We start from the raw sequence: 25,579 nt of genomic DNA, 5'->3' as shown, positions 1-25,579 counted from the left end.
TACTACCAAAGATACTTTATCGTTCTTGAACTGTCTTTATTCTCCTGGAAGTCAGCTGTATGAACCAGGCCTCCATTAATATAATTTTATAGTTTAGTACCAAACGAATTATAATTTGGGACAGATATATTTTCTCCGTGTACACATTGCTTTAGTGCATTTTAATTTCTAGTCCATTCTTTCACAATATGGATTACCTATAATCTTACTTGTCCGTTTTCGTCAATGTTTTTTTTAGGGAATTTCTTAATCTAGGCCTTATTACTGAAATGCATGAAGAGAATTCTGATAAATAGATTTGTTTAGTGACAGTTTGCAAATACAAACGGTCTACATTTTGTATATGTAAATAAGACCTTGTCAAAGATACCGGTGTCTGGTTAAAACAATTGCATTACACTTTTGACCTGAAATCCGGTTAATATTTGGTTGTTTAAAAAAAAAAAGCTAGATAATTTCAATTTGTGATTTGGTGTTCATATGGATTCAGACAGGGGTCGAATTTGTTATTCCGGAGTATGTTTTAATTTTTCAATTGTTTCTAATATGACCAAATATACAAATACGTTGTTATGGTAAGATATTATCCGTGTAATTTCGTAAAATAACGATTCCATATATTCATCTTCTAAATGTACCGAAGAAGATGTTGTCCAAATGCTGGATTTTTTTTATCTACAACAAATTTCTCTAGTGTGGTAGACGCGTTTTGTAACAGACAGTCGACATTCTAGTGGGAATAAGTGGGTGCTGTGGTACTTATTGACCTATTCCTCTACTCCTATGAGTCTCACTTTATATCTGATCATAGCAAATAGCTAAGACCACACTGTGTAGCTGAATATTTTGATCTCAGTTTCCGCTATATAGACGATGTATTGTCTTTAAATAATCCTACATTCAGGAATTTTATCACATCAAAGAACTTGACATTAAGGACACTACATACACTATTAAGTCAGTTTAAAATATTGACCAACCCTTAGAGATCGATGGAAAGGGAACATACACGACAAACGCGATGACTTTCCCTTCCGTATTGTCAACTTTCCTTTAATATGTGGTAATATCCTTTCAGTACCTCCGTATGGAATTTCCATAACAAAACTCACTCGTTTTCACATAGCTTGACGAAACTACACGGATTTTTTGTACCGAGCTTAACTTTTCATATTTAGACTTCTGAAATAGGGTTAGGTTGCTCCAAGATCAAAATCATTATTTTAAAAGTTTTATAATTGTTATTGTGTATCCATCTACATCACGAGAATTAACCGATTTGTTCAACGTCATAATTTTCCTTTCCCCTTTCGTCTACCCTCGTCGTGACATTTTATAAGCAACTCGGTAAGTATTCTTAGAAAAATAGAAACAGCTTACCTCCACGGTGCACCTGGTCCATGCTCCCAGTTTTCAGTGGAGTCAGGGTTGCTCATTTATTTTTATTCCTAAATATTTTGCCTATTATATGTTCTTTTTGTGTGTAGCTTCTTATTCTCCGACAAAAGCAATGAACAATAGATTAAGAGATATGGATTATCCTGAAATACCATGAGATAAAAGCAGAGGAACCTAGAGATACCACAGTCACTTTTATTTTTACACCACTTACTTTTTCTTTTCCGTGAGCATTGAGGTAAATCCAAATGTCACAAATGTTAAATATACATATATATCAAAAGGGGCAGTTGTTACGTATAGAGAAAATAAGAAAAAACAACAAAAAGTCGACAAAAACATAAAAACTGAAAGTTTGCACTGCAAGCTTAGAGTTCTTCGCAGTTCCAGAACCACTCTTTAAATTCAAAAGATTACCATAGAAACGTAAAATGTTTTCATAAGGGATTGGGTCTGTATAGGGCTACTCAAGGTGAGCAGCGACAACACGGCGTCGTATACATAATGCCAACCACATTTTTTCTACAGTAGGTCATCTACGGGAAGAAAACAACTATGATTTGGTTTTTATATTTTTTTTGTAAATTGAAACTTACAAAGAACAAAAAATACGCCTTAACTGTGCATTCTTTCTATTTAAAGTTTGATTGACATGTACTTATAACACCAACGCAGACATTTGTGGACCAACTAGCTGTCACCAGCCGTCTGGTCTATTATATTCGTCCTTAAGTCTTAAACTATGAAAGAGATTTCCACGGTGTGTAAGACTGTGGTAAACAAATAAAAAAAACATTGTCATTCTTACCTTATCATATCTGAATTTTTGTATCGAGATTAATCACCATTTAGATTTGGCATATATAGTCACTAACATTTGGAAATGCTAAGAAAATTAGAGATGATCAGTAACAGTGTACTAGTATCCAATCTCATTTCAAATAAAGTAACTTATTTACTGTTCATTCATGATCTTTTAATAAGTCAAAATAGATTTCTTCAAAGAATACAATTACATACATATACTTTGTATTGAACTTGATCAGCTCTCTTTCTTTTGATAGGTGACGTTTATTGTATTAAAAGACCGTTTCAACCCTGTACCATAACAAGCCTAGCATAACTTAAATATACTATTAACAAACTGGAGAAACTGACAAGGGACAACCTAATACGCACAGTTCTTGTTTGACACCATATCATAAACAAATTTCAGTAATCGACCAAATTCATTCTGAAGTGTTAGAGATCTGTTCCTATTATACCTAACACCTATTTTGTGCAGTTTTATGACAAACTTTATGAATTATTTTTGATAGGTCGTACGTAGGTCGCACTTGCAGTTTCTGTATGTGCCAAGTACAGCCTCGCCTTGTGTCAATACTTTGTACTGTTGGGTCAGTGGTACTCTCTCATTAGTTTGTACATCAACGGCTATAAAATACTAGAAATGGTCACAGGTAAGCACACTGAACAGGGAAATCCTGCGAGAAAGCACAAATAGAAGTGTGAATTTTCGGAGCCTTATTTCATATGATTGCTTAATTGAAAATATTTTTGCATCATCTTTATTGTGTTAGTCCTTTCACGCAAAGGAAAATAGAATTTAAGTATATGAAATTCAACTATATATTCACCATTTCAGGATTTTATACCGGTATGTCTAAACTGTGAACTAATACTAGCATTAGAATAATAGTTAGCGGGAAAGGTAATTATAAATGATGAAAAGATTATTGGAGTAACTAAAATTGTTAACACTGGATTTTATATACGACAAACTCGTTATATACCATGTAGTATTCTACAATGGCATATTAACGGAAATATTTGTCTACAGTCGTCAAATAATATACGTGTGTCTGGATATATTCAATGAAAACTCTAATTCACATAATAAATTGGATGTATTTAAAAAAAAGTTGAGAGAAACTTGATAGTTGAGGGTATGGACATTGTGAATAGCGAGGACACCCTGCAGGAAAAAAAAGTTTTGTCAAAGTATTCAACTTGAGATAAAAACGATGAGAATGGAGAATTTCGGCACGTTTTGTACCGATCCGACCTTCATAACATAATTATTCTCGCTGATGGAATTAATACCGTGTTTAACTTCATGTGTTAAAAAACGTACGAAAGTATCGAGTTAAATTGATGTAATTAAAATTGGAAATGTGTTCAAATAGACTTAAAAAGACAGATGAACTTTGTTAAGCATATCAAAAAATTGAAATGGGACTCGGCCAAATATACCTGATTAAACATGACATTTGCGACTGCTTTTCAGAATGATCAAAAACATTGTGAAACTTCACTTACCCATCATAAGTTACTTTGAAGGAAAGATTAAGATCTTATTTGCTTTTAAAAGTTTGAAGAGATTATAAAATAAAAATAAAAAGGACACAAAGATTTTGGTTCAAATCCATCAACTGAATTTGACCTTCAATCCTTTGGTTTAATGTAAAAACTACTGTCTATATTCCACGTCGGAGGGGGTATAGTCATTTCGAAAAGTATGAATCGCTAATCTATACGCGGATGTTCAAGTTAAGATTGAGTTTGACATAATTAAGACACGCCTCCTATGTATGAAGTATGAAATTCAAAAGTGTTTTGAAAATTTGATTGATTCGAAGTGTAGTCCTTAAGTACTTTAAATAAGATATATATGAATGGTCATTCAAATATCAATATTTATCAATATTTGTTGGGTGTGAGATTGTCAAACCAAGGGGGTATTTATATTATTAATGTCTGATATTGATCCTTTTATCACGACAAATGAACTTGATAGTGATCAACCAGTATTTGCATATACCAAAACTAAGCGAAAGGGGATTACAAACATCGTGGCCTTATTTTGAAAGTAAAGTAATTCTATGAACACTATTTCCTGTGCTTATTTCGGGATTTTACTGCGTGCGTCAGCGAATTTATAATTAATGTTTTATTGACAATAGTGTACTTTACCTGCATGGACTACTATCGAGTGGCATTCGTGTAGAAACGCTCAGCATTGCACCATTTTCAATTTTTATAGTTGAAAAAGTAATCAAGGGAACCAAAATTCTGGGGGAAATCAAAAGAATGTAATAAAGACCAGACATGGAAAACACACACACACACACACAACAAAGAACACAAAATAACTAACGTGTACGTACAAAGCAACAAAAATAAATGAGCAACTCGGACTGTTCATTGTCGGGGAATAAGAAACTAAACACAACAAAGAACGTGTAATAAGCAAAATATATAGGAATAAAAGTAAGTAATCAACTGGAAGCATGGACTGAGTGCACCGGTAGGGTAAGCCTCCTCTGCATAATTATCTAGAAACACCCGCAGAGTTGCTCATAAAAAGTAGAGTCCAGGGTAGACGAGAGAGGAAAGGAAAACTATGACACATTGAACAAATCGGTTCTCATGGTGCAGATGATAGGTCTCAACGATCCAAGAGTTCGTGATAGCGACCATAAAACTTCTGTATAGTGACTCGAGTGGCTGTCTATGCGAAATCTGTAAAATGTGATACACCCAAAATAGGCTACATATTTTATTTTTGTAATTAAGTTGTTTTATGGGTCTATATTATGAAATCTGTAATTATTCATTCCAATCTGCCTGCTCTTTGGAGATAACCAACATTGAAAATCCAATATATTCTTTTGTAAAATACATAAAAAATGAATAGCGGAACAAAACACACACTTGACCTGTAACTTATCATGGTGAACTTATTTACCGAAAATCATGTCCTAATCTGCAAGGGTTTAGAAAAAAAGTTTTAAAAACGGTTATCTCTGTAAATTTAGCTAAGTAAAAGGCCCGTAATTTCGGGCGGAACCAACTACAAATCTGACCTGTAACTTATCACGGTGAATTTATATACTAAAAATTTTGTCAATATCTGCAAACGTTCAGAAAAGAAGTCTGGAAAACTGTAATTTCTGTGAATTTTGCTAAGTTCAAGACCGGTCATTTCGGTGAAAATCGAAGGCAGAACGAAACATAAACTTGACTTGTAACTTATCATTGTGAACTTACAAACCAAAAATCATGTCAATATCTGCAGGTGTTTAAAAAAAAGTTCGGAAAACTGAAGATGGACTGATGGTTATATCCCTGGCAACTTGGTTGCATGGGGTTTAATCATAAACAAAATAAACAGTTATCAAAGAGATGTCTCACCAGGTGTACATGGATTCTGAAGGTGACAATGTTACTATTCTATATATTAATATTATGTCAATACAATCATCTGACACCACTTATGAGGACAGATTCCTCAGATATAGTATATCATTTGCATATATGGAACTGTGATGAAGTGATGTTTTAGTAATGTAAAATTTTGAAGTCAATAGATTGTGATTGTGGGGACTTATGCATAAACTGGATACAGAATTGTGGTATTGTGATGCTAATGCAACTGCATATCAAATATAACTGACCTAAGTGGTTCATATCAAATTAACCTAAACAGATACTTAAGCAATACTCAAGCTACGAATCATGCAAAATGTGATACACTGCTGGAAAGTCTTCACATTTTTATTTGAATATTTTGTTTAAAATGTTAAAGTAAAAGAAATTAGCACGTGGCTTTTCATACAACTCTGCTCTTGAGAAATAAAAATCATATAAAATGTATTGTAGAATTCATAATCAAAGGCAAAAACTCTGAAAATGACACTGAAATACAACTTAATAACAAAATGTGTAACCTTTTTTCAGGTGTGTAACATATTACTGTATTTGCACGATTCTAACAGAGAGTAGTACTTAAAATGAAAATCTTAAATGTGGATGCCAACACCAACACTGACAGGGGAAAGGTACTACCTTATTTTTGCCTGTTGAACAAAAAAAGGCACATTTCATAGGAGGAAAAATACAGACAAGATATCTTCTTCATAAAAGATCTTTTCATTTTTTATTTACTCTTAAATAAATTAATTCTTCTTTCCAAGTCAATCAAGTTTCATAGCACTTTTCATTGAATTTGATGTCCACTGTACATTTATCCTAAACTGTACCTGAAATAGAAAACAAGTATTTAAATAAAATAGGAAATCATGATCAGCTTAATCTATGAACGAAATATCCTATGGAAGTAGTTGTTTATCAATCTACTATAGATGGAACAACACTACTAAAAGATGGCTTAGTTCAACATGCTAAAAATGTAGGGAAAAAAATATCAACAATAAAAGGTGTACCACATCAATATGTATATAAACATGGTGCAAAGTTTAAATCATATTATTTATTGGTTGAACGCTTCATGAATAACAGATTACACGAACAAAGTAAGTACCAACCACAACATACAGTGACAAAAATTGTCCAAGTTCAACATGCTGAAATTGAAGGATTTTTTTTTATTTTAATTTCTCAGTAAAATGAGGTGGACATCTTCAAAATATATATATCAATCCAAAAATATAAAAATATAAAAATTCCCAACGATGTTAGAACTGCCAAATTTGCGAAGCAAATTTTTGGTCGTTCCCTCCGTGGGACTCTAACTTGTACCGCTGTGACATCTATGGCAACACCGCCTGCACTAAGTCCAGCGCCCTAGACCACTCGGCCAGTTAGGCTATATAAAAATATAGCTTTCACTGGCCAGGTCATTTCTCCTCGTACGATTAATCTAGGGCTGTATCTTAGGGTCTGTGGCATTGGACTTTGTATAGGCGGTATTGTATAAACACTGCACAGATTGAATAATATTTGTTGAATAGGGTTTGTAAGTCTCGTTCTGTTTTCAGTTTCCCCATCTGGAATTTCCAATATAGAACGTATTGAAATCCAAAGACAGATCTGTATTATTGTTTACTTCCGGGAAATTGAAATGCTGCATCACAATGCAAATTCTTCTATTTTATGCTTTTTTAACACTTTTATCCTGTAGAACTAGTTATTTGTCATTTTTTATCAGCATTTTTACACAAAAGGATATTGTTCTTTTAATATTGAACAAAATGACATGTTTTTGATGAATCTCCATGCATTTGAATGGTAGACGAGGACCCATTCTCATGAAACCACAGTCACGTGACAAGACTTACATACCCTATGAAAGATTGCACTAAGTAACTACCCCTAAGTGTGATGAACGAACGAAAGAACAGACGGGCAGAGTTGAGCCATCATTAGACCTGCTTTCATCATAGGTGATGCAGATAAAAACAAGTATGAATTTAACTTGAATTAGAGACCAAATACATGTATATCAAGAATATGTTCAAGCTAAAGGGAGTGTGAATGTAAATGCGAAAAAAATATTTACTGCTAGCAATTTTCCCTATCAGTAGGAGATATGATACATGGTCACAAAGACACCTCCATTGAGCATTAGTGTAGTATGTGAAATTTACCTCAGATAAAGGGATCAATTTTCCTCAATTTTTACCACTTGCTAAAATAAGCAAGGGCTGATTTTTTCTACTTTCTAAAATAAATTGTCACTTGCTAATTTTTTTAATATGTAATTAAACAATTTAAACAGCAAAAAATGAACCAAAACACAATTAACAGCTATTGGTTAGAGCCATCATGGACAGTATCTGGTCTCTTTGTTTTCTGTCCATTTTACCACTAGCGTGTAACAAATGGCTTGGCTCAATTCAAGCATGCATAATAAATATTAACCTAACAAGGTCATTTAATTATCTTGTATATGGTTCTCCAACAGGAAGGTAGCTGCCATGCTACCCCGGGTCAGTAGAACGCTTTAAATAAACGCAGGATAAACAACACTCGTATGAAGCATTTAATGATCCTGATGCTTGAAAGTGAAACTAGGCAATAAAAAAAAAAAAAAACTCGCTACAATTTCTGGCATGATGTAGCATTAACTGGCTATACTGAAATTCCCCTCGCATTTAGCAAGCATTTCCAGTAAAATTTGATCCTTGAGAAACAGAAAAAACAAACAAAAAACAAAAAACACTGTACAAGTCATAAAAATTAAATAGTCTACCATTTGTTTTGTTTAATCATTAATTTCAAGTCCTGGGTTTTCATATTTTGTATGACAAACGAGGAGCTAGGACAAATAGTAAGGGTAAAAATTTCAACCAGTAAAACAATAATTTTAGAGTCGGATAGGTTAAATTACGGATATATTTTTCCGCCTTGCGCCTTCAAGGTTTTTCTTTTGTAGAAAGGCTGAGGAGCTCGATTAGTACTTATTTATAGTTAAAGTACAACCATTATCATAGTATTAAACTTTTTAAGTACAGTTCATCTTTATACAAACCATTCTATTGTTCCATAATTCTATTTATCATCATCACTTTCATCTGCATCACTATCATCATCATCGTCATCATCATCATCATCATCATTATCCTCATCAGATTCAAAAGTGTCATCAGGAATATCATAAATTCTAATAACAGGCTGAAATAAACATGGTAATTTTATTTTTGTTACTATGGAAATCATATTAAGTTCACTGAGCAGAGGTTTATTATTAAGCGGTTTTCAATACATCAGTCTTAGAGAAAATTTTATGGTAAATATTACTATTAACACTTTTTTTAAATTCACCAAAAGCTTATATATTAATATTTGTGTTAAACATTTTTTTCATACATGTAAAGCATGATGCAGAAAGTATGAATATAAATAATCAGTATCACAGCCACTAGCCAAATAGATAATAATACCAGTTTACTGTCACCTGTGACAAGTTCATGTTTTGTGTGGGGAAACTTGTTTATAATGGTCCATTTTCCCTTTGGCAAATAGAAAACTTTTATTTATGAAAGGGTGTGCTAAATTGATAAAACACACTTTAATTGTGGGAAATTTAATAGGAGTTTAACTATGGAAACCTTAAATTTTCAAAAATCCTAGAATAAAACTACTTCTTTTAGCATTTCCACAGGCATTTATAAAATGTCTGATGAGTTACAGTCAGAGACCAATGTAACAACAGTGAAAAATGTTCCACTACAGGATAGAGTACCTTATTGGGATCTTTCATGATGAGATATTTTCCTTGTTTCAGCTTCATACAGGTATCAATAATACATCTTAGAATTCCCCAGGCATTATCCATATTAAGATTAATCTGGTTGGCAAACTCGGTAGGTTTAAATTGCTGGGTACCCAAGATAACATGCTTAGATGTATCTCGTATACTGGCTCTAGAAACGTATCTGAATAGACAAAAATTACCATTATTTTATTTCTCAAAATGAAAACTGTTCCCATTATATATTTAAATATTACAAAATTTACCTGCAAAAATAGCTTGATCTCAGAAATAAACACAGCAAATAACTTCTTAATTTACAGCAGGATATGAAACTCAATCAAATTCTAGCCAGTCCTGAATGCAATTTACTATACAGTTATATAGATTTTTGCTAAAATTAGCCAGCCCTGCCAAAAAATAGCCAGTTTTGGGCTGGCCAGCAGGTCAATATATCAACTCTAGTTACAAGGTTCATCTATTTACTTGAAAAAGTAAAGTATGACTGATTAGGTATTGTAAGACCTCTTAGAAGTATTTATGGGAACTCCCACTGCAAGTTTAAAAACTTTTTTTTTCAGTTACAACATTTTTTGCAATAGTCAAAAGCATAAAAAATATCACTAAATGATAAGATAAGAATTCAGTGAACTCTGAAGCCTTACCCAAACTTAATTTGGTCAGATCCTGCCAGCATGGCACATACTGTCCACTTTGCCAGTTTACAGCTATTGTTTTTCAACTCAGTGGCCAGCACAGCACCTCTCTGTGTGTCCAACTTACTTCTCCAATCTACACCTCCAGAGTACTATGAAAATTGATGTCATAAATGTTAATAAATCACACCAGATATTAATTAACATGTATTTTAAGTATGTTGAATAAATATTGCAATTTTGTCCTTGTCTTCTAATATTTTGTAAAATGGATAGACATCCCATTTCAAAATTTTCAGTTTTAATTCTTGTGGTTACAGCAGATTCATGAATAAATACAAACACTGCAGTATTTATCTTATTAACAATATGTGTATATTATCTGACCCAAAGTCTGAAAGTATTTGCCATGGTTAGCAAACTTGTTAATCTCGAAAAATAGGTATGAGGAAGATCTCTCACATTTCCATTTAAACTGGGAGATTTTGTGTGACTTTTTCACACTAAAACTATAAAATACATTTTTTTCAAAATCATAAAACATAAAAATAAAGGATTTTTCATGCCAGTGCACAAAATGTCTGGCAGCACTATAATGACTAGGGAGTTTTTAGTCTCATACTCTGGACCCATACTCTTTGTGGGAGGGTAATGGGCATGACTAGTAATTGACAAAACTCACCCGAGAATCCCATTCATTCAATGTTTTGATGTTACAGAACTGAACTTCTCCTGAAGTACCAGTCATCACAGCATCATGCTCACACCGACATATCAGTTCTATATCATTTCCTAGCTTAAAATTCCTATATCTGTAGCAGGAAAAAAGAAGCAAATTCCAATTAAAAGTAAATGACATTTAAACTTCTTAAATTCTGATTACATTGGATCAATGCACAATTTTAGGACTATCAATCTAATAACTGATGGTCCTCAAATTTAAGAAATAGTTTCTATCCACATTCAATAATTAATTTCATGAATACAAACTTTTTTTTAAGAACATTAAGTTAAATGTATTATATATAAATATTTGAAAGGTATTAGGTGGTCACAAATGTACATGAACAGACTCCACTGATAGAGAGCCTGCAAACTCATGATTTCAAGACCATCAGATTTTCAACTGACCATTCTAAATCCTCAAATACAACACAGTTATCTCTGAAATACTAAATACTTTTTAAGAAGTGTAAAAGAGTACAAGGTCAGTGCAGCATATTATTGATTATTGAGAACCTAAAATCGTTGTTTATTTTAGTAATGTAAAAAGAGTTCTTTGTTTAATACTGTAAAAACCAATAAAATATGATCTTGAAAATCTGTTACTATAATAACAACATCCAATTGTATATCATAATCTAAGTAATAACTTTCTGTATTAGCTATAATGGGATTTTTCTCTGTTCTTCCACATTTTTGTCCTCATTCCATATCGTACATCAAAGACTCAAATACTGATTAAACCAATTTAGTACAGTCAAATAACACTAACTAACCTATATCCAACAGATGCTACATTACCATCCTCATCTGACTGAATGAATGGATTGGAGTTCTCAAATACATGCTTCTCTTCTCCCTATACAATACAAAATACATGTCTATATTGCGAGCCAATTCTTTTTTGCCTTTACAGATAACAAGTCAATTTGATTCTGCACCAGACCAATTTCACAAAAAAAAAAATAAAAAAAATAAAAAAATAAAACAATAAAAAAACAAAAAACAAAACAAAAAAACACTACCTTAAAAACATAATGCCAAGTATTCAATTGTGGGATGTCCAAAACTCTTAAGTTTGTGGAATTTTGAACTGGTTGATTTCAGCAGAACCTCTACTGTAAAATTTTTAATGACAGTTATTCATTTTGTTTGTAAACTTAATTTGTGATGTAAATGAACCAAAAAATCTTGATACCTCTTCCAGAGTATATTGGTACCTGAAGAAAACAATTGATAATGAAGGACAGTTAACATGATACATTATCAATAAACATACCTGCTTCAGTACTTGTTGGGAGAAATTATGGTTAATAAATGTTGCTTCCAAAGCAAGATTTCGAGGTGTGTTAATGCTATTCCCTTCATCCTGAGGTGGTTCTGTTGCAGTCTCACTCACAGAAAGCAGGTCAAATTCTGAGTCATCACGTTTGTCAAAGAAAAGTTTTTTGCCGACTCTTTGTACAATAATATCCCAGGAGTAGACTGATCTTGTGCAGCACATTAGAGTAGCAAGGATGGCATCAGTAGCAAAAACATTGCCTTTAGTCTTGGCCAACTGAAAAATAAATGAATTATTACAAATTTCACAAATATCTTCCTATTGTAACCATGTTTTCACTACTTTATATTAATGGACCTATAGTTTCCAATTAACTTTTAAGGTACTTAAATATCCATACCTTATTGACCTAGAGAAAAACTGCTAAACACTCTTCAGTTCTCATGTTTAATTAATAAACACAAAAAAAACAAGGCAATGAGTTTCAAGAATTGGGCTTCAGTTAGTAACATTTTTAGGTCTTAATGGTTAGTGCCTTTTATACGTCCTAAAATTTCTTACTAGGACACATTTTTGTTGAATTTGAAGTTGCACATGTTGCTGTTCTAGGCACATCCCTAATCCTAAAGAAAATTAATAACAGAAAGCAACCAAAATTGCAAACAATATATGTCCCATCTTCATGAAGCCACACACCAAATTTGAAATCAATCCATCTACTAGGAGCAAAGATACTTCCAACGAAACTTGAAAAAATGCACAGAATAATAGACTGACAAGGTGATTTCAATATACCACACATTAATTGATTGGGAATATAATAAGTAAGAATGTGAATGCCATGTTGTTAATTGAAAAGTCAACTTACCTGTAACTATCGATAGATAATTTATTGAGATCAATTTACCACCAAATGTTACTTCTATCAAGATGATTTCTATTACCCTAGTTACAAGAGGCAACAGAAAACATCCATACAAACCTGTCTAATGATAGGATCATCTGTGGTCGTAACTTTGTGGAATATCCTATCAATTCTCTTTAATTTCTTCTCATTCTTAGTTGTAACTCTGTCATACACTTTGTCATAATATTCCATCTTACCACATTTTACCCTGGAAATAAACAGGAATATATATCATTTCAAGGGATCATGATGTTTAAAAAAAAATGCTCACATCCATTTTACAAATTTATCATTCACAAAAAAACAATGTTCCAATTCACTGTATACAAGTCACCACAAGATTGCCCACATTTCTATTAAACCTTTCAACATGGCAGATTATAAAGGGCAAGTTCTTGTTGAAGCTACTAGGAATACAAGTACACTAAAATATGTAAGGTTGTACTAGGATACTACTGAACATTTAAAAATTATTGTAAGCATATGTTATTTAGTATGGTAATATCAGATGAAAATCTGGCCTAATTTCATTTTAATTTCTAACATAGCATGACATATTTCCTTTTAGAAGTCTCTAAATATTGTAAAACCCTCCTCACAATCTTTGTAATCAAGGGTCACTTTCCAATGTATTCAACGAATGTCACCATTTACTAATCATGAAAGCAACAAAGTCAATGATACTTATCAAGAAATGACTTTATTCTATAACGATCTCTGTATATTATATAAGAACATATCAATGTGTTTAAAATACCAGTTAGCTGTATGATGCATGTAAAATGACTGTTTCATCACATTGATTTTGTCCAAGCATTGGACGACATGATCATGTTAGCAAATCAACACTGAAATGTTATTCACAAAAATTGAAATGTGTTTCAAGGACCTTGATTTGTAAATATTTTGTTAGACTAACCTTAGCGACATAGATCATCATTTCCACCTTGATCAAATGACCTATATCTATGACTCATGATATGACGTCATGACATGATTCTGTTAGTTTATTTATTTGTAAATGTTACTTCTTATTATAATATATTATATTATATATATATTTCACAGTGTGAATTATCATGAATAATCGAAATTTATTATAATGGGAACATTCAATAAAACACTGCTATCTACATTATCATGAAAATATAGTGCCTATCCATGTTAAAATGAGCATATAAAATCCAGCATCCAGGAATTATTGCTTAATCCTAAAATTTCAGTGTATGAGATTAAAAATGGGTTAAAGACAAATATGGCAGAATTGAACGGGAATAAGTTGTCCTACAGGCCTGAAATTGAATTCCATGATATGAGAGCAGTGCCTAATGCTGGATACCAAATATTAAGACACTGGGATTTAGACTAGTTGCTGAAAAAAAGTGTAACAAAAATAATTTCCCAACCCACCAGCCTGACATTCACCATTTCACATGTGAAACTGGCCAAAAACTAAATGCGAGTTTTAATTTTTGAGATTTTGAGCTAGTTGCAAATTTCTAGATATTAAAAGATGGCTAAAATTCTTTATGTTACAATGACTCAAAACAACCACTTCCATGAAACAATTCTCACATGACTAACACTGATTATGACTGACAGCTATTCGAACTTGAAAGACAAGTGTAAAAAAAATCTCTCAGATGTTTACATTGGTAGAATATAGGGCAAATTTCTACTTAGATTACTCAGCAACCTAACGTCATTGACACTCACAAGTCTTCAGGTTCATCTAGGGTAGGCAAACTTAGTTTGGTCAGTCTTGGAAAGTCCATGTCCTCTACAACAGCCCAGTCATCCTTCACTTGGACCGAGGCATCTCTGTGTTTTATAGGAGCCTAAAATAAAATAAGATCACTTGTTATGTTAAAAAACAACTTACACTGTATCAGCAAAACATATTACAACAATGTTTTAGAAAATAAATAATGTATTAGTAGTTTATAACTGACTACTTTATTCTGGATGTTTACCAATGCCTTTAACTTTTTATCAACAGACATAGAACCTAGTTGAAAATACAACTGGAAATGAGTGAGTCTATTATTTATCACATGACTAAAGCAATGACCCCTAGAAGGTAAAGAAATAAGAAAATTTGTCAAATCTAAAGCAGGCAAGTTTTGCCAAAACTGAACTACCTGGAAGTAAATTTACTTGCCTTAATGATATGCTGAATATCCAAAAATAAATTGCCCAATGGGCAAGCTCTGGTTGCCTTTGGCTTACCAGCAATAAAATAAGCTTTCCATGACAAGTGGGAGAGTGCTCATTTTTTTCTTGAATCTCTTCTTTTTTTCAGTGTGATGTGAAGAGCTTAGAGTTCATAAGATATAGGGTATGACACATTAACATCGAAGGAAAACTCATGCTGGTCTATCAGCTTCATTCAAATTAGTATTAAAAGTAATAACCTTCTGACGATTTTCTTGCTGTTTACCAAACTGCTTCTGCCACTTCCTAAGTAATCTCTGACGATCCCTAAAAACCATCACAATTATTTTATTATGATATAAAAGTAATGCAGATAAAAAGGGAAAAAAAACAAATACAAAAAAAAACAACCTTCTAATAGACCCTTTTGTGGTAAGTTGGTGAGCATGCTCAATGTACACTTCCGCGAGGTAGGGCTTGGTAGAACAAAAGAATTTCCCTTGCGGAAGTGTATATTGAGTATGCTTTATGCATGCTCATCGACTATCCTACAGTTAGCACAAAAGGGTCTATACTTCTAGAATAACACAGATTTGATGATACATTAAATCCATCCATTATAACAGGTAATAGTATGAAATTGCATTTGAGACACTTATGTATGCAGTCCATTTATTATCACTATTTAAATAACACTATAACAATAAAGTTGAAAAAGATAGTACTTTCTGTACATGTATGTTTGTTACACCCAGCATTTCGTGTGTTATAGAACTAGGATATCGTTACTTATAGCAGATAGTTTGACTGTCTCTTTGGTCACAAATACACATATATATATATATGATATATCACCTTTCTCTACTTTTCTGTGTCTTTGAAAGGACTTGCATGCTAGCCTGAGCCTGTTGTCTCCTCTCCCTTTCTCTTCTTTGTTTATTCTGGAAGAAAAGAAATGAAACTTGTGTTGTATTTACAGTCGAACTTCCCTCGCTTGAACTCAGATGGCTCAAACATCTACGATTTCTCGAACACAATTCAAAGTACACAACTTTCCTCCTATATAATCAATATAAATAGTCTTTGATTTCCTGAACACTCAAACTCACTAGTCGGTCTGTATGGTAGTCAAACTTGGAGAATAAGTCACTAACTCACACTCATCAACCATTGTGTTAGGCTGGGTTATAAGAGGTGAGAAAAACTGAAGCCTTATTATTAATCAAAGTCATTTTAGGTCATTACAGGTTATATGAATGCAATTACTAATTACAATGTATTAGTCTGAATTTAACATACAGTAATGATTGGAATTCAAGAATGTTCTGAAGTCGATAAGATGTAAGCATCAAAGAAAATGAAAAAAAATAATTGACAACAAACTCACACTTCAAAACTTGTTAAAAGCAAAGGCAGTAGTTTTTTGTCTACAAATCAACATAACCATCTGAAAGCAATTGAAAACTGTCTAAAAAGTAATATAACTTTGTTGAAAGTAAGCAATTTCCAACAATTAAATTCTCTAACTCCCGAGGTTTGACTGAATTAATTAAAAAATAAAACAAAAGCTGAAAAGGAAAAAATTTAGATTCTATCTCCAATACAATACTGTTTGACCACTGTCAATTTTCATATATACACCCCAAACATACAATGTAGGAGGATCATGTTTTAATTTTTTTTTTTATATATAGTAAGAGTAATTTCTTACAATTATGTATGAATTTTTGTAGTGTGTATCTATAATTCAGCTTTGCTTAAGAGGTAGCCATGTCTAAGCAGGGTATTACATGAAAAATACTGGAATTATTTGGGATTTTAGAAATGATTTATTCAGTAACACCCTCCACCCGTTAACTAAGGTGGTTAATATAAACCATGTGATCATTACTAAGGGCTTAGCTTGGTTGGATCTGAAAAAGCAGAAAACTGAATTTCTAAAATACAAATGTATCCAACCTGTTGAAATACTCTTCTTCCTCTCTGGTAGACAGGTTTCTGTACTCGGGCAGTATCAACAAGCTGGAAGCTGTTCTCATCCTCCTCATGGTAGTAAGCATACTGACTACCTAATCCACCAAATGCAGAGCTGTATTTTCCTAACAAAAAAAAAATAAAGTAACATGACCTGTATTTTATAGTCCTAGAAATTGTACAAAGTTTAAAAAATCATTGATCTATAATCAAGTTATTATCTGGAAACTGTCAGAGGATGGATGGACACAAAACGTTTTGGATGGTGTCACCTAGTACCTTGGCACTTTGTGCAACTGGGTACAAAAATTATAGTTTCTTTTTCAAATTCCCCTTTCCCTGATGATTAAATAAAGAACAATTTGAGGCTGAAAAGAATCACAGCTTGAAAAAATTAGAAAAATAGCAGAAATATTGTTTTATCAAGCAAAAGAAAAAGTATATCATTTATTGAGGTTCATCCTTACACAATTTCTGTCAAGTTTGCTTAGCCTAGGTTAAGTAATTAGCAAAATACATTTCCCCAACAAGTGTCAATCACAAATCTAAGTAGTTGCAGCCAGCTTCTAAGCCACATGAACCACAAAACAAGTGGATAATTTGTAGAGGGCATGGAGGCCAACAACCCAATAAAGCTTTTAAAACATTGGCACTGCATTGCAGAAAAGGAACATGATTTAAAATTGCATTTGAATAAAGTTGAGTTTATGGCCTGAAAATGTTACACTTATTCCCTGAATTAAGTTATTTCTATCAATTTCACAATTTTATGATTTTAACAAAGCAATTTTCAAACCCCCATGTTGGGGCCAAATTTGAGCCCCATTCCTATAGAGAAATATGCTCCAAAATTTAGCAGTGAACTTCCCAATTGCGACTTGAATCATTGTCTCAAGATTTGTGTAATGAATTTTTATTAAATTGGAGACTTGTGAGAAGTGCAAAATTCTCACTTCTCTCTAACGTATCAACTTTATTATCCATAAGTCACCTCATGGACTTCATCATGCTCATCAAGGATTTTAATAAAAATATTTCTTTCAACATTATATAAAATTCCTTCCCTCATAAACAAGTATATCGATTATTTCCCTAATTAGCTAATTATGCTGTTTTTTTCCAATTACATGGGCCACAAGCCCCTTTGCCAAAACAGTAGGAAAATCGCTGAATCATTATGGTATAAATATCTAAAACATGGGTCAACTAAACCGCTGGCCTGTTGCCAGTGAAACTAATTATGGGCCAATTGTTTTTGAAGTACAGCTGCCTGCCAGGCCAGACACTTTCATCGGGCCAATAGGGCAAGAGAAAAAAGTGTGGTCATGCCAGAGGGACCCATTGATTTTGTTTGTCTGGCTGGTTAACATGCTTTCATTTTTGTTTTAATACATGTAATAATACTGTTAAAACAAACCCAGCAATAAATACAGTCAACCAATTGAACAATCTGATTAATTTTATAGCCAATCAGAATTCACAGCAATGAGTGGTTATTGCATGACCAAGAATATGCAAGGTTTCAGTATCAAAAAAGAACAGAGTTGCAATGTCCCCTGTGAAAAAAAATGAAGAAAACTTTAAAGTCAAAGGACCATCAACCAACCATAGTGCTTTCATAAAGTGCCAATGCCCTGGTACTTTTACCCGGCTACGGTAGCATCTGGTACCGACAGAATAAAGTAAAAGCAAATAAAATCATAAGGAAAAATCTAGTTTATAGATATCTAAGATCGTTCTGTCTGAAGACTATGTCTCCAAAATCGTGATCTTTAGTGTTTATTATTGTTTATATTGGTGTCTTCGTCAAGGTCAGCGTTGGAATCTAATCGGTAAAGCGATTTAACCTATGACAATTTAACGTACAGTGTCCATTTGTAGAAAACATGTGGTGACTTAACCATTTCAAAGCAATCACCAATTATTTTGTGCTGAACAAAAAGCTAAACACAGGTGAAGATTCTATGAAAATGTGAAAGAACATGTCTGGCCTTTGCTCAAAAGAATATAAAAAAAAATACTGGATCCGAGATTCAACACTGCTATAGATAATAATAGAAAATAAATACATTGTAATGTTAAAAAAATACTGTCCGTCTAAAAGTCAACCAGACTAAAACTGCCAGCCTTGTTCTTTTTCAGACTATGATTTTCAGACCAACATTTCACAATAAGACACATGCAATTGCTCTACATGTCAAAGTAATAATTAGGCAATAAACAACAACGAAATTTTATTATGAAAATAATTTAATCAGCACTAGGAACCACGTTACGGAATTTCATTTAATAAATGTTTAGTTTTGTTCCTATGCTTTTATTTGCATGTGTTAGTGGTCAAAAAGTAAATAAAAGCCTAAGAACAAAATATGACATTTATCAAAATTTCATATAAAATGGCATAGTATTAAACAGTCAACAAAGTTTATCAGCATTAGTCTAGAAACGGATCTGGTGGGAATCATGGGGAGCTCCTGGATTTCAGGGTTTTGAGACTAAATCAGCTATAATTCATCATATATCTTGATTTCAATTTCGTATACTTTAAAAAAACTGAAGCAAATATTGCAGACTTAATCCCATATTTTCAAGTCAAAATTTACATCTCAAAAAGGCTAACATCCGAGAGCTCCCCCCCCCCCCCCCGGGATCCCCCACCAAGGTGATGCCCTGGACCCACTGGTTGCCTTAAGTGGCCCCTTGCCCAATTTATCTGGTACCTCCTACTTTCTGTAAAGTACCACCTGCCTGAAAAATTAATAAAACCCCTGCTGAACCGTAACCAAAGTCAAACTTAATCTATAACTTCTCATAGTAAGACTACATACAAAATATAAAATCAATTGGTAAAAGCATTACAAAAAAAGTGTGGAAAACTGTAAATTCACTGAAATTTTTTAAGTCCAAGCGCCACAACTTCCCTAAAAATCATTCAACCATAACCAAACTCGTACTTAATCTGTAACTTCTCATAATAAGGCAACATATCTAAAAGAAACTTATTTGGTAAAAGCATTACAAAAAAAGTGTGGAAATTGTGGGCAGACGGACAGACGCCCGGCATTTCTATGTCCCATTGCAACACATCGCGGGGGACAAAAATGGCATCATCACATGTGATGGATCGTTTCTTGACAAACAGGTACTTTTTACTTGAGGCCTAAAATAATGTGTGTGTTTCCTAATATTCTTTTGAGTAGGTGGTCATGTAGGTAAGGTACTTTTTTTTTTATTAAACATTTTTTAAGTCCTGGGGAGAAACTTTCTGACAGACATAAAGAAAAACCCTTGGGCTACACAATTCTATGCTGAACAAAAAAAAAAAAAAACACTTTCTGAGTTGGCCTGCAAAAGGATGTATTTTCTTTTCGGAGTGGCTCGGACTGCAGGGTTTTACATCTAGATTTTGTTCATTTTCTTGGGGAAGGCATCTTTAAGTTAATCCAGACAGTAAAAGTTATTATACAGGCAAGGAAGGATATTTTTTGTAAACTTTATTCATTAAAACAAAGTGATGCATGTTCAGCTTTACTTAATGACTAATCTGAAAGGATCAAAGAGTTTTTATTCTGTCAATGATTCATACAAATAACATACCTAAGTATCTTTTGTCTTGGTAAGTTGCTCCAGTCCAATCAGACACCTGCAAAATAAGAACAATTTACTAGACATATATCTGTATGATTAATATTCCTTTTTTTCTGGCACAAATGTATCAATTCATCTGGTTACCTATAAAAAATTTTATGATGGTGCAGCATACATGTAAGTATTGAGTGGCTTTGCCCTATATCATGTACATGCTCACTTAAACTGGGTTGTTATGCAGGAGTAATTTAATACTAAAGCAAAAAACATGTATCTAAAGCATATATAGAAGTTTTACTGATATTATTCCCAATTACTTTCAATGACATCACAATCGCTTAAGTGTAAATTTTTGTAAGACTCAGGCAAAATGGGAAAAATCAGAAACATGCAGGTCAAAACCTACCCATCTGACAATATAATTTTACTCAAGGATGTTTTCTCTATTTGAAAAGACTATCCTTTGATCTCTGCATCACTGGATTTGCTCAGAAAGTTTTTAATAGAATGTTAGAAAAATGAGGTTTTTGACAGTTATATACCCTTGAAATGCTCATTTTCAATGCATTTCAATGCAATGTAATTCAATTTACAAAAGTGATATGGAGGCTCTTTTCTTTTTTCCTTGATTCTGATGGTACAAAATAAAGTCAAATTCAAATTTCTAAATGGTGTTTTTTAATACCATGTTTCACCTACTGTCTGATTCTTACAAAGACTGATTCTTAGAAATCATTACACATTATTACCAATCACCCCATACCTGCTTTTTGTTTTAAGGGAAAAAAATATAATAAGAAATACTTTACAATAATGCAATAATTTGATGACAAATAAATTTCATATGAAATGATAAGGAAACTTGCAACCAATGCTGCAACAAAGACCAATCCAAAAAGTCAGAACATGATAAAAACAATTAATGACAAAATGCACAAGCAACATTACTGTCTCCTTCAGAAAATATTTCAATTATTTTAAGTGTAATAACTACACAGAAATATGAAATTCTAACCCACCCAGAGTTTACAAGGAATATAGTGAACCACCTAGGGCAAACCACTCTGGTGTGAAACGATTTAATTTCAGAAGTAACAAACTTTCTGATTCGATAAAATTTTTTGTCTGTGATCTCATAGACCAATGTGACTGATGTCATCAACCTTTTTTTTTTTGATTTACTCATTGAATTTTGATACTAAAATTAAATTAAAAGGAATGACTATTATATTTTATCAGCTTACTTTCAATAACCTCAATGCCAGTGGTGCACACTTGAAAATAACCTGCATAGCATTGGACACAATTTTTATGGGGGACAGACTAAGCCCTTCTGACATACAATTTTGCTGCCATTTCTACATCACCAAATGCCAAACCACAATCAGTAATATTTTTTTGGACAAATCAATGATAGAATATGACTGCAAATTTACTTTATTCCAAATATGTTAATTGAACACCCCATTAAGTTTAATTGCAATCCTGCAAGTTGTTGAGGAGGAGTCGTGGACAACACATAAGACAAGTTTTGCTGAAAAAGTCCTGAACTACATGTAGTACAGTTGTCATTTCTACAATTTTCATGATCCAAACATAAATTCCTGATAATATGCACATCCTAATATTGTAATCTAACACTCCATTAAGTTTTATTTCAATAATGCTAGACATTACAGAGAAGTTGTAGATGATGCAAGAGAAAAGTTTTGCTGAAAAAAGCCTTAGTTCAACAATAGTCATTTCAGCATTTTTTATCCTAACATAAATTCCTGACAGTATGCGCATCTCTAAGTACTTATATTACATCAGGATTCTCACTTCTCCCAGAAAAAAGCAAGTCTCAGAACTCCACAAAAATGACAAGTCCTGTAAGGAATTCAGAGGGTCCCATGAAAGTGTCTTATGTTTTTGTTGTTTGTTAGTAATACTTGTACAATAGTTTATTTGTAACATGGTCCAGTTTTAAAAATCATTTCTGCTCAATTCCGTGCCAAAAGTAACAACCTCTGCCTACTCTATATTATGGTTCAAAATGTCAACAAAACAGAGTCTCTTGAGGAAAATGACCGAAACTTCAATAAAAAATGTAATTTTTGTAGCAAATTTGGTATCAGCATACAGGAAAATGATTCCAGAATCGAACTAGGTAGGTGTGACATGCACAATTTCAACTTGAAAGTCGTTTCAAGCGGTTGAAGGTCAGTATTCCTCTGTACCGCTGAATTTCCAACTTTTTGTATGGCACATCATTCTGACCCCAACCCAACACAGGGGTCGCTCTGGGCTTTGCCAATGTTGCAATTTGCGATTTTTTATTTTATCTGGCGACAAAAATAGCCAATTTTCTTGGCACCTAGGTTTTGTATATTGAAATTGACAGGAAGTTCATCAGCAACGGATATTCTCTCCAATTGAACAATTGTGTTGACACCTGGGGTGCATTACTTTTACCCGAATCTGAAACATGATTCTGAATCATTTTCATGTTTCACTGTTTCTTTTTCTTGAAACAGAAACATGATATCGAAACATCTGAAACATAAGTGATTGATGTTTCAAACTGAAACACAAACCGAAACCAGTCCCGATATTATTTTGCTTCGCTACCAAGCCATTTTGTTACTTTTGAAACATGTTTGTTTTGATAGAAACTGAAACATGTTACAGTTTCTCAAATGTTGTATTTTTAATCACTGAATCATGTTTCTGTTTTTTGAAACATTGTACTGAAACATTTTTCAGATTCAGGTAAAAGAAATGCGCCCCTGGTCAGAGTTAATTGACTATGACCAATTTACGACTGAAGGCAATTAAAGGTAATTAGACCAGGAGACTGGACTGACAATATCCTCATTGTAGGTGTCAATCAAATGTAAATATATTATTGATCCAATCAAAACTCTCATCATCTGGTCAAAGGTAAACACAATCAAGGCCATGTGCACATGGCTACACACAAGTTTCACAGCCTTATTTAACCATGTAATACAATCAGAAACAGACTTACCTAATAACAGAATAAATTAAATCCAATTAAGAATGATTATCCCATCAGGAAGTGTCCAAATACTTCGAAATGAAAGAATTGATAAAAGAAAATGAATGACATTTGTTTACACTTTTGCCATGTGACTTTTTTGGCAGAAAATCGGAAAACAAATTAGAATGGGGATTCCCAAAATCTAATTAAGGAAATGCTACTCAGATATCAAGATAATTAAACAGGGACACTATTAATGGTCCATGGTACAAACTGTAGTTTGATAGAAATTTTATCACTTGAAAAAAAGAATCGAGTTTGTTAAAAATAATTAAAAAAAAAAGTAAATTATATTGTATTAGATAAATTATATCATTAGGTGAACATGTATGTTTTAAAATCGTCAAAGTAAATTATATTGTATTAGATAAATTAGATCATTAGGTGAACATGTATGTTTTAAAATCAGGGACTGTATGAGAATAGTAATATAGTCTTTGATAGAAGTAAAATGCCTGTTTCTGGAGTAGTACTTAATATTTTATGCATATGAAAGTGACAGACTAGAGCTAAAAACCTGCTTTATACATGCATCAAGAGTGAATCTTGGGTACATGTATGTCATGAGTGGAGAGGTTATTTTGATGAATTGACAAAGGTAATTCATCAGTGAACTTAATACTGTCTTTTTTCTAAAAAGTATAACTTTTTTTGGCACCCTTTGGCTCTAATTTCTGAAAACTGGCGACAAAAAATGGCAGCTGGTGATTTTTCTGGTGACAGAATTTTGGAAGCCAGAGCAGCCCCTGCAACATATCAATATCCAAATAAAAAAGAGGAGGGTTGCAGGATCAGAGGAAATTCGGACTATGTACCATTTTGTTGAAAAGAGAATACACTAAAATTATTTTTGTCAAAAACCTTGCTATGTAATTTGTAGGAATGCACTTCAACAACTTTTCAATGGATCATGATAACTTTTGAATCCTCATTTCATTTTCATTCAGTTTGACAGCAAATTTCTAAACATTACCATTGAAAATTTCAAACATAGCTTAAAATCACATAAAAATTTTGAGTTAGTCCCTAATTTTCCTGTTCTAAAGAAAACTGACAAATAAGTGGTTTCAAAGTTTACACTTATTCCCTAGGTCAAACACAATAAATACTGAAAATGTGCATAATTCCATGTCCTTGATCTACCACATCTCAACCATACCCACATTATTGGCATACCACTATACTGTAACATATCTAGAATGTAACCACCCCCTTGCCCCCGCTTCATTGTAGGAAACATACACTGGCTACAGATGACTCGTTAATGATGGAGGTACGAAGTGTATTATAGTCAACTGTGGACATCCTACCATGAGTGGGGTGGGGGGGGGGGGGAGCATATAAATATGAAAAAAACAGAGAGAAATTAAAACACATACATGCATACACCAGACAATCACGAGATTTTAACAGTATTGACTACTGACAGAAGAATATTTTTGGTACAGTAATAGTCAGTACAGCATACAAATTATACAATATGTTTGTTGTTGTTAGGCGATTACCTTCCCAAGACGATCTCCCTTGGAGAATGGTTGATAAGGCATGTCCCGGAATTGTTCTGGGATCGCACACGGACCCCACCCATTTGGGTTGTCCTGTATTGCTGGGGGATCAAAGTGAGCCATGTGGAGACCGTTAGTTTCAGCCGGCTAACGTGACTTTCATATGGCCTCGTTCTGATGACTTTGGGATTTTCCTAAAAACCAAAGAGAGATACCCTAAAACAAAAAGAGAAAAATAAAATAAAAAACCTAACCTATAGGAAACATCTTGTTTTTGTTTGATTATAAGATTCTAGAAAAGTATTCTACTACGTTATTGTCCATTTTAATAAACGACCACTATCGAGGACATG

At 33.0% G+C, this 25,579-nt stretch overlaps 1 protein-coding gene across 1 annotated transcript; it reads right to left on the bottom strand.

Moving 5' to 3' along the window:
• Positions 1-6,309: 6,309 nt before the first annotated feature.
• On the bottom strand, positions 6,310-25,417 carry LOC148618771 (eukaryotic translation initiation factor 3 subunit D-like). The gene is made up of 14 exons (XM_088577968.1): positions 25,227-25,417; positions 20,688-20,733; positions 17,076-17,215; positions 15,972-16,057; positions 15,377-15,443; positions 14,679-14,800; positions 13,038-13,170; positions 12,053-12,331; positions 11,550-11,632; positions 10,733-10,862; positions 10,060-10,202; positions 9,386-9,578; positions 8,672-8,814; positions 6,310-6,440 (listed from the first exon to the last, which is right to left on the bottom strand). The coding sequence occupies exons 1-13, from the start codon at positions 25,347-25,349 to the stop codon at positions 8,692-8,694; spliced, it is 1,668 nt and encodes a 555-aa protein (XP_088434094.1). The 5' UTR covers positions 25,350-25,417; the 3' UTR covers positions 6,310-6,440; positions 8,672-8,691.
• Between the last annotated feature and the right edge of the window lie 162 nt (positions 25,418-25,579).

This window comes from Perna viridis, chromosome 4, assembly GCF_037379345.1.
Source record: "Perna viridis isolate PV_CMFRI_1.1 ecotype Kerala chromosome 4, ASM3737934v1, whole genome shotgun sequence".
In the NCBI taxonomy this organism is placed as follows: domain Eukaryota; kingdom Metazoa; phylum Mollusca; class Bivalvia; order Mytilida; family Mytilidae; genus Perna; species Perna viridis.
Note: the sequence above shows the minus strand (reverse complement) of the source record. Positions and strands in the feature narration are given on the sequence as shown.

What these genes read in the sequence shown, in the direction of transcription:
- LOC148618771 (XM_088577968.1), bottom strand. Translation starts at nt 25,349, where the DNA reads ATGGCTCACTTTGATCCCCCAGCAATACAGGACAACCCAAATGGGTGG. An exon ending in TGAATGAATGGGATTCTCGG is followed by an intron (nt 10,203 to 10,732) that starts GTGAGTTTTGTC and finishes CAATTTTCATAG; the next exon opens with TACTCTGGAGGTGTAGATTG. An exon ending in TCATGAAAGATCCCAATAAG is followed by an intron (nt 8,815 to 9,385) that starts GTACTCTATCCT and finishes TGTTTATTTCAG; the next exon opens with CCTGTTATTAGAATTTATGA.